The sequence below is a fragment of the Sebastes fasciatus genome, chromosome 21 (assembly GCF_043250625.1).
Source record: "Sebastes fasciatus isolate fSebFas1 chromosome 21, fSebFas1.pri, whole genome shotgun sequence".
NCBI classification, from domain to species: domain Eukaryota; kingdom Metazoa; phylum Chordata; class Actinopteri; order Perciformes; family Sebastidae; genus Sebastes; species Sebastes fasciatus.
The window spans coordinates 13,074,327-13,084,244 of record NC_133815.1 but is presented as its reverse complement, the minus strand read 5'-3'; the positions used below and the strand labels follow the sequence as shown (position 1 = coordinate 13,084,244).

At 41.0% G+C, this 9,918-nt stretch overlaps 1 protein-coding gene across 1 annotated transcript; it reads right to left on the bottom strand.

Annotated features, from left to right (window-relative positions):
• Window positions 1-2,641: 2,641 nt before the first annotated feature.
• LOC141759335 (peptidase inhibitor 15-A-like) lies at window positions 2,642-9,382 on the bottom strand. The gene is made up of 6 exons (XM_074621327.1): window positions 9,094-9,382; window positions 8,629-8,956; window positions 7,617-7,735; window positions 6,018-6,150; window positions 5,806-5,921; window positions 2,642-4,282 (listed from the first exon to the last, which is right to left on the bottom strand). Exons 2-6 carry the CDS (start codon window positions 8,899-8,901, stop codon window positions 4,147-4,149), a joined length of 777 nt encoding a protein of 258 aa, XP_074477428.1. The 5' UTR covers window positions 8,902-8,956; window positions 9,094-9,382; the 3' UTR covers window positions 2,642-4,146.
• Window positions 9,383-9,918: the final 536 nt, after the last annotated feature.

Sequence of the window (9,918 nt, the reverse complement as noted above, 5' to 3'; positions counted from 1 at the left end):
GCCCTGCCGTGGTCCCTATGAAGTCTCCATCTTCTTTCCAAATAAACGTTTCACCACCTTCACACTTGAGGGAGGCGAAACTGTTTTAGCAATAACAGTTTATCTGACAGGTCAGTAATTCTCTTGTGTTATTAGGAAAAGTGGTGCACCTTCGGATGAGCTTACAGATGCGTCATCGCGGCCTCAGTAGGTGTTGGCACTGGCTGATAGCATAAGCCGGTTGAATGGGATTTATTGCTGCAGCAACTGGAGACTGAAAATCTGTTTCTTCTTCTCCCTGTCTTTCTGATTGTGTTTCTCTCTCCCTCCTCTTGGTGACCTCATCGAAGATTTTATCCTTATTGCCCTCAGTTGGGTGAGGAATTCATGAAATAAAAGAACGATAAAGTACAATCAGACCAAGCAAAATTAAGGCAAACTACAAACGATAATTTTTCTGAAGTGAATGTATGTACTGTTTGCTCACCACTGATATTTTCAAATACAGCATTTGAAATACAGATATCTGAAAGAAGCACACAAAGCAGTTAAAATGGAAGTGGTGAACAAAAGTTGAAGTGTCAATTTATGTGTGAGCGCTGAGTAAAATAGTTTAAATGAAGGTGTTGAAAGAAGTGAACATTCAGTTGAAGTTCAAGTACTGAAAGGAGCTGAAATGTCAGTTGAAGTGTAGGTGATAAATTGAGTTGGAAGTGGAAGACCATTAGTACCAGTTCAAGTCTATAAACAATAGATAGACAATGCCAGTTAAAGTGTTGAAATAAAAAATATGTATGAACAACGGAAGTTACAGTAGTAGAGCAGTAGAGTTGAAGTTTTTTGTTGAAACCTAAAAGGGCTTGAAGTGTCAGTGGTAAAAGCAGTTGATGTGTCATTTGTTAATAAAGAGATTAAAACGGTTGAAATGTCAGTTGATGTGTAACCACTGAAAGCAGTTGAATTATCATTTGAAGAGTAAGAGATGAAAGCAGTTGATGTGCAAGTATTGAAGACAGTTCAAGTGTGTGCACTGAAAGCTGTTGAAATCAATTGTTTATGAACAGTGGAAGTTGTGTGAGTTACAATAAAAGAGCTGAAGTTTTTTTGTTGAAACCTGAAAGGGTTTGAAGTGTTAGTAGTAAAAGCAGTTGATGTGTCATTTGTAAAGAAAGAGATTAAAGCTGTTGAAATATCACTTTGTGTTACAGCTGAAAGCAGTGAATTATCATTTGAAAAGTAAAAGATGAAAGCAGTTGATGTGCAAGTGCTGAAGACAGTTCAAGTGTGTGCACTGAAAGCTGTTGAAATAAATTGTGCATGAATAATGGAAGTTAGTTTGAGTTAGAGTAGTAAGAGTACAGTGTATTTGGTTGAAATTTAGGTGAAGTGTAAGATCTGAAAGTAGTTGAAGTGTCAGTTGACATCGTGGTGGGTCAGTGAAAGTGTAAGTGATGAAATCTGTCATTTAAAAGTCTTCTTTACACTCCCGTTTGCAGGTGTTTTTTGTTCTTATCCCTGAACCATCAGAGGCTGCTTTCATCATAACCCAAATGCATCTCCTTAACTTTTGCTCTGCCCCTGCTGCTGATGGATAAGCCAGGTAAATGTCAGCAGCAGGTTGTCTAACTCATCATAGCATCTTGCTCCTCATCCCGCTGATGTGCCTTTTAAATATCCACCAATCATCTGTTTGGCTCCGGGTCAGGCATTTGCTCAGACAGAAGGGATTTTTCCCAAATGCATACTAATGTGTTCCTCGAAAACTCTCTGCTGATTGATTCCAGGGATTGTGCTGGTCTGCAGATTAAGCTATTTAATAGGAAGTGGTTTGAAAACCTCACGCTATGCAAAATTTAGCATGAAAACAGGAGGCATTGTATTCAAACCTGCCAAAGTGCATTGCGGTGCAGCCAACGTTTCAACCTGGAAAGATGTTTTCTGCAGTTTGCACTTTAACACAGATGTTTATTATTGGTTTGGTAACTTGTTTGCTTTGTTGATTTCATGCATATAACTTCGATACATGCTGGCCAAGAACCATATCCTGCAATCCCAGCTGGAGAAAAAAGTAAATAACTGCAGCATCTGCCCAACACATCAGAACATTTATGGCTATGTTTGTCCCTACCTCTTACCAACTCTCTTGTCCATCATCCTCTGTACAAAAATGTAAAGCTGTAGAGCAAAAAAAATTTCAGTTTCTTAGTCTTCCCTTGCCCACATTTTGATTTAGTCTCTATGTATGGTGGTGGCACACATTTCTGCTTGTAGCATTCCACTCTCTCTCCCTCTGAGGTCAACGGTTTCATTGGACAAACTCAAACAAGAGGGTCCCCTGAAACCCTATCAGCTGTCTGTTCATTTGTGTAGACATGGACGGACGGGGCCAAAGTCAACGTCCTCTTATTACGATTCAGATGTAGTCCAAGCATGTTTTCTCTTCTCCCTCACAGCCTTTGATATGCAGGATGTGGGACTTTGCAATGGCACAGTGAAGGCTAAGAATCAAAGAGCCGCATTGGCACTGTGGGCAGAAGCTCTAATCAATATCAGACATGAGGAAGGGCTCAGACAACACAGCCACAGACAATGGACAATGATACTGTTTTGGCCAGAGGCGAGGCATGGGTTGATTTGTACAAAATTTTAAAAAAGGACACAATCAAAATAGACCATTTTATTACAAATACAAAACACAACAGGAAAAGCGCAGTTCATTGCATAAATAGCTTCTGGTTAATGTTGATTTAAATACAGTCAGTGCGGAAAATGTTCCTATTTTGTAATGCATTATTTCCCGATAAAGTTTGCATCAATGGCAACATTTTTTTTGTATATGTCTACATTACACCCATGTGCCGCTCAGAAACTGTCCCGATTTGAAAAAAGAAATTCTGATACATTTTGTCAAAGTTAAACATGTTGAGGCATTTGCTTGCCAATATTATGCTATAGTGCTTAGTTCTTAGGAATGTAACAAGTAAATTTCCTTCAACATTACAAAAGTTGACATGCAAATGAACCATATTCAGTACTTTTTAATTGTTCAGATATATTTACAACCCTTTTACAAAACAATAAAAAAATTCATATCAATTAAATATTTTTCCCCATATAAAAATGAATAACTTACAGTATATTTGTTTTAGGATAGTCAAGGTATAATGATTATCTACATGTACAAAAAAATACGAATTTCCTGGTATTTTGGAAATATAGAAAAAAATTAAGGTGCACTTGAGTGCCTAACTCCAAAAAACCAACTACATCAGTGATCATAACAAAATATAAACAATGGATTTGTCCAATATATCAATATATTGGTATATAATATACCAATATACCGTGTACAAATGTGATTATAAAATAGATATGTGGGTCAGATTTCTTGTATGTGCTCTCTTTAGCTTAAATATCATATGAAATATGAATGAAACCTGTGAAACCAATCAGTGCAGATTAAAACTGCAAATGCAAAATGTGTAAATGTTGAAACAAACAGGGCTTTTGACAACAGAGGCATCATCTATGCTATTCAAATAAAGACCTCTTAATCTGACTGATGTATTATTCTTTTTGTCATATATTTTCAGTTTACAGTAAGTGCACTTTTCTCAACAAACTATTGCCAATTTGTTGCAGGACACGAATGGAAATTGCAATAGACTTGAAGTTTGTTGCACCTACAGGAGCTACAAAGTTGACACTGACAGTGTAGGTTTTACCCTCTGAGGTCAAAAGCTTCCATCTTCATATCACAACATTCCTGTGAAGGCAGAGCACACAACATGAAGGTGTGATGCCCTGTAGCACCAAAGTGAGCAGGTATGAGCAGCTATGATCTGGTTACGTCCTTAATTACCGCATTATCAATGGTGAACTAACACAATGAAATATGCAGCACCACATACAGTATGTTTAAGAACCCATTCTACACATAAATTATAATTCATCAATTAAAATAGCCATGTAAAAAAAAATCATTTACAGTTTATGTACAAGTCATCAAAATTGTCTGCTGCCTTCAAATGTATGTTTTGTGTCTTTAAATAAGCCCATATATACAAAATAGTGTGGTCCACGACTTTTGTGCAAATCCTTACGGGATTGAAATAATGTCTCTGTGGTACTGTAGGTTGTCAGCATAATGTCGAGAGGAAATAGTGTTTATTTGAACCAGTGCAGGTAGTTTGTCTTGAGAGCGGGAAAGCACATGTTGTTGCTGCAGGAGCCCCCGTAGCTGGGAGGGCAGGCGGAGCAGGGCACGCCTACTTTGTAGGGAGCCTCTCCGATCCAGTTACCCCTACGAGACAGAAAACATGTACAGTGTCAATGGAGTTAGGGACAACCATAGAGCTTTTCAGAATACAATTTGAACTTGAATCAGCTTTCCTGTCTAAAAATGCCTAAAATGCAGGAGTAAAAGATGATGAATGTGGACTGTCAAGATAGTTATGGTACGTGTCCACAGGATCCGTCCTTTCCAGGATTCCCATTCATTGTCTATGTAAGCAGCCGTGTAATGAATTCTGGTAGCGTATCACTGCGTTTCGAGAGAAGGACCGTCACGTTGCCCACTCCTCATCTGCATAAAGTTGAGGTCTAGGTTACTTTATGCAAATCATGGGCAACTCGCTGCCTCTGGAAACTCCCGAAAAACTTTGAAACTAACCGTTGACGATCTAAAATGAAGAAAGATTCTGCAACAGCATGGCTTATTTCTCGCCTAAAATGTTTTCAAAAACACCATTGCACCATTGCGCTGGACGTTTCCAAACGAGCCACCATGTTGGTTCCGGTTTGAAAGCAGGGAGCAGCAGCCCACAAGTGAAAGTGTTCGTCCAATTAGGTGCCTAGCGTCTAGTGGCAGCCCATAAAGCGTCCAATTCTGGAAAGCGAGGCGATCCCTCGCCTCCAAAACGCCCTTGTGGACACGTACCATTATTCTCAAGAATACATTAGGAAAACTGTTTATTGTCAGTTTCAAAGAGGAAAATATTGATGTTCATTCTTTCCATTGGAAACAGGAGTTGACAAAACTTAATGTCATCTTAATGTCCATTTAGTAGCTATTCTGGAGTTTTCACTCATAACACGTGATCTTCATCTGAAGATAAAGTTTTTCCCAGTTTTTCCAAAAAGCCCTTACTTAAAAAATAAATACATTTAAACATCTTGAATCCAATGACAAACTGTCATTATCTGCTGATGAAGATCATGTGATGCGATCGAAAGCTTCAGAACGGCTACCAAATGACCTTTGAGATGATATAAAATAATGTCATAATGAGATTGTTTTGTCAAGAGCAGAATATCACACCTGCACTTTGTGAGCAAAAGACACCTTGTAAGACGATGTGTAAATAGAAACCAGTTAAATTATATCTTGAAACCAGCCAGATTGAAGATGTCAGTGCCAGCTGGTGTTGTTGCAGCCTGAAAAAACGGAGGCCATGTTTTCAATTAGCAAACTAAAATAGGTCATTGAGCCTGTTACTCTTACATATGTCTCAAACCAGTGGGATTAAAGCACCAAGGTCACAAGTCAGTCACAAGTCCACTCAGGCTTTGATTCTTGGAATTTTTAAGAGAATTTTTTCTCCTGTTTCGTGGCTCTCCGAAGCTTTGGTAATGCGGTTCACAGGCTTGTATCGAGGTTATCTGAACGACCCGGCGACATGGGTGGCATTTCACAACTCGCCGCAGAACAGAGCCGTCTGTGTCGGGATTAAGCCTGCCGTCACCCTGTCGTCATCAGGTTAACAGGTTCTTTAGAATTAACAGGCTTCCTTACAGCATGTGTAATTAACACTACACAAGACTTACTTGGGTGAGTAGTTGCAAACTAAATACGTCGCCCGTTTCCACACTGAGCCCCACACGTTCATATTATGGCACGTGTGAACAGCGCAGCCTACTTTGTTGGATGTTGCCCACACCATCTGCAAAAAAAGGAAGACAAATAACGCCATTGTTACACCAGTTTGACAGTGTTGTTGACAGTGTTTGCAATGTAATACTGAGTGTTGTCTTTGTACCTGTGTATAATGGGTACACATGGGCCCATAGCATCTGAGAGGGCATCGAGGGTTGCAATCGCGGGGGTATGGGAAAGAGTAATCTTTGACCTCGTCGTACCACGGCTTCACCAGCTGGAGGATGGATCGATAGCTGTGAACAGAAGACGGACATGTTCAGTGAACTACACCGTACATGTCACAACTAGACGGACCTTATGATTATGTCTGATTTGTCAATAATCAATATATTTTAGAGTTTTTGGGTCCTCTTCACAGAGTCCGCCATGTTGCTCCGCCATGTTTCTACAGTAGCCCAGAACGGAAATACCAAACACTGGCTCTAGAGAGAGCCTTTCATGTTTTTACGTTACCTCGAAGGCCACCGTAGTTCTCCAACACGCTTGTGAAACTGCGGTAACGTGAGCCGCAGAGTGCAAAACCATGGTACTGTGGTACCGCCAGCCACCGTCTGACTTCCGTTGTTCCTGAAGTAGTGTAATTATGTTAAAGGTGGCCTCTGGGCGAGGCGAACAGCGTCACCACAGTTATGCACTCAACGACTCACATTACCGTAGTCTTGGAAAGGGAGGAGTGAGCGGAGGGGTACTCAGTTGGTTGCAATCTGCAACCACACCACTAGATGCCGCCAAATCCTAAACACTGTACCTTTAACAGCAAGATTTCAATGTCATTTACGGTGTTTCAGGACATGCATTGTCACATTGTGGCCTGTGAGTTACCACGAATGGTTGTTGTTATGGTGTTGAGAACATCTGCTAAATTTTTTTAAGCCACTCCGACCACAATAACAATGAAATGACCGGAGGTTCAGAAATACAATATACACTGTAGTATCAAATCCTCAAGATTGACAAACTGGCCACATTTCGTCATATCAACAAGGATCATTTGAAGATGCGCCAGAGCTTCAGAGTTTGCAGCCAAATGGCAACAATTGAATACTTGACAGTGATTGAATTCTCGTGATTTTTTTCACAACAGCTTATTTCTAAGATATCCCAACAGAAAATGAACAAAGTGCAATCCATTTTCGTGAGAGGGACATTCAGTGACTTCCAATTAACAGAAAAGTTATAAGTTAAACTAGATAAACGTATCGATTCTACATTATTTTCTGCAAGTCAACACAATGGTATTACTATTTCCGATCTAGTAGTTTTTTTTAGGACATAACCTTACTATAGAACTCGCTGGGCGAGTCACAAGGAATAAGCTGTATTCCCTTGAGTCTCATGTTGTTCCTCAATAAAATCTCAAAGTGTAGGAACACGTGAAGGTGCCCTGTGTTTCCAAATGGAAAATCAAGACCCACTAAAGGGATGCGCCTTTGTCCTCAGGGGTCATGGCTGAAAACACAACTTCTGTTTATCTGAAGGGTCACAGGAGCATTCCTCAAGCAGTCACCGGGTCACAGTGTAAAAACCTTTAGGAGAGAGAAGAAGGGGGCGGCAAGGCAACGACCATGACTGCCGAGAGAGAGAGAGAGAGAGAGAGAGAGAGAGAGAGAGAGAGAGAGAGAGTGTGAGAGAGAGAGAGTCCTCCCTGAGAGGAGCAGCAGATGTCGGGGAGGGGGGTGGGAGGTCAAAGGTCACTCACCGTCCTGTCCTGACGGAAAGGTTTTGACCCAGGAACCTGAGGAGGTGAGGTGGCCCGTGCTCCCACATGCAGGCGTGAGCCCAGTCCTCGGCCGTCTTAGCCAGGGTGTCGTCCCACACCTAAAACACGCAGCAGGGACATGGTGGGAAACGTGGAAACCCCTTACATAATATCAAACACTAGACCTTCATTCAGCAGTGAGACGTGAGATAAGAGTTCATAGCACTGTTACAGGTGTTGCCATGGCAGGACGCAAAAGTCATCCATCATATCAGTTACATAAGCGGAGAGAAGTTAGTTGCCCAGTAACTCTTTCATCTCTTGAATAGACGGGGGAGTTGGATAGCATCGGTTTGAGAATATACCCAAACTTGTCAACAGCCACTCGTGTATGGTTTCATTGGGAATGGATTGTGAGTGGAGAAACGAGGACACTTCCTCCTATTACTTCATTCTACAGTCAAGGGAAGAGTCGCTTTCATTGCATGTACTATAACTATAAAGGATGGAGATGCTGCCAATTTAAAAAATGGAAACATGTCAGCTCAGTTGCTACGTTCGGCCAAAACAGTTGCTGGAACAACCTTTCAAAGTAAAATGAGCATATACTTTCATTTTATTTTGTAGCTGAAACTATGATGAAATTAAAAGTAAGTTTTTGGACTTTGCCATCTTTGGCCACTACTGCTTTCTCTATATTACACTGCCAGCAGGCTACTGGTACCACACATGACCCTTCCACTTCCTTTGGAAGTGACTACTTTGGTGGTCTTCTGCTGTGCAATCTGCTCAACAGCTGAAGGTGCCAAAGAAACTTCCTTACAAAACCACAGCTATTTAAATCACATTTCCTATGACAAATTATTTTACCTAATGCATGCACTTTGGTCACTAGCACATGCATATCATAATAAAACATAAGGAAATACAGTACTTGGCTGCAGGAATATCATGCATTGAGTTGAAATACAGGCACACTGATAAATAAAAATGAATGAAAAGCTTTACTTACCATGTATTCCATGTTGGATGCTGGAGGGAACACCTTCCCTCTTACTTTGTTGTGGTAGTCAAGGATGGCCAGCATGTCGTTCTGACTGATGTAACGCTTCCTCCTGCTTTTAGATAGAGTCGTGGTATCTGTTCCGGAGCTTTGCGCTGATGCGCCAAGACTGGTGAAATTGGCGGCTGGAGAGGACGCGCAGATAGTCGTTGCCAGTGCACTTGCTCCTCCGCAAGATATGCACAGAAGTATGAAGTCTATGAGAAATAACTGAGGTTTCATGATTGTTTTTTTTAGGAAAACTGCAGATAGAATACCCAGTACGTCTTGGAGAGATCTGAAAAGAGGAACAAGAACTTAAAAGTGTTGCCCCTGGTGCGCACAAATAAGATGCATTATTAAACCAAGCTTCAAACCAATACACAGCAGAAATACCAGTGTACATTCCTCCACACAATCTTTTTGGTTACCTACCTTTTCTTCCTTGTGCCTGCGTTGCCAAGGCTGTGTCACCTCCAAAGCCTCAGTAATGGATTGAGGAGAGAGAGAGAGAGGGAGGGAGCTTTTTTGAGCTTTGCAAACTTTGTGAGTGCTTCAGGAGAATCTGTCTTTTGGGGGTTTATATAGGCTATTGCAGCAGTGGACGATGATGGAAGTGCGCCTGCCTCTGAAGATAGACGCACAGCCCCTCTTTGTCACCTGAAACACAGCATATGTTTGCGTTTTCCCTGACCCATTCCTGGCAAACTGTTGCTCAATTTCACCAGGACATCTGCGTCAGGTTTGCACATGCATGCTGCAGGATGCGGAAGGATAACATTTGATTAATGGAGTACAACCAAGGTGGATAGAGCATATTAAAGGTCCCATATTATGCTCATTTTCAGGTTCATACTTGTATTTTGTGTATCTACTAAAAACATGTTTACATGCTGTAGTGTTAAAAAAAACAACTTTATTTTCCTCATACTGTCAGCCTGAATATGCCTATATTTACCCTCCGTCTGAAACGCTCCGTTTTAGCGCATTTTTTAATGGAATTGCAACAGAATTGCGTTGCTAGGAAACAGCTTGGGTCCATGTGTACTTCCTGTCAGCTGATGACATTCACATTGCACTGCAACCAGGAAATAAACTGGGACATATTTAGAATGTTTACGTTTCAATCTGTGTCAAGGGTCTAAATATTGTATATTCGTGACATCACGAATGGACAGAAATCCTGACGGCTTGTTTCAAATGCAGTTTCTGAATACGGGCTGTGTGTATTTCCCTGTGGATTGAGCGTTTTGATACTTT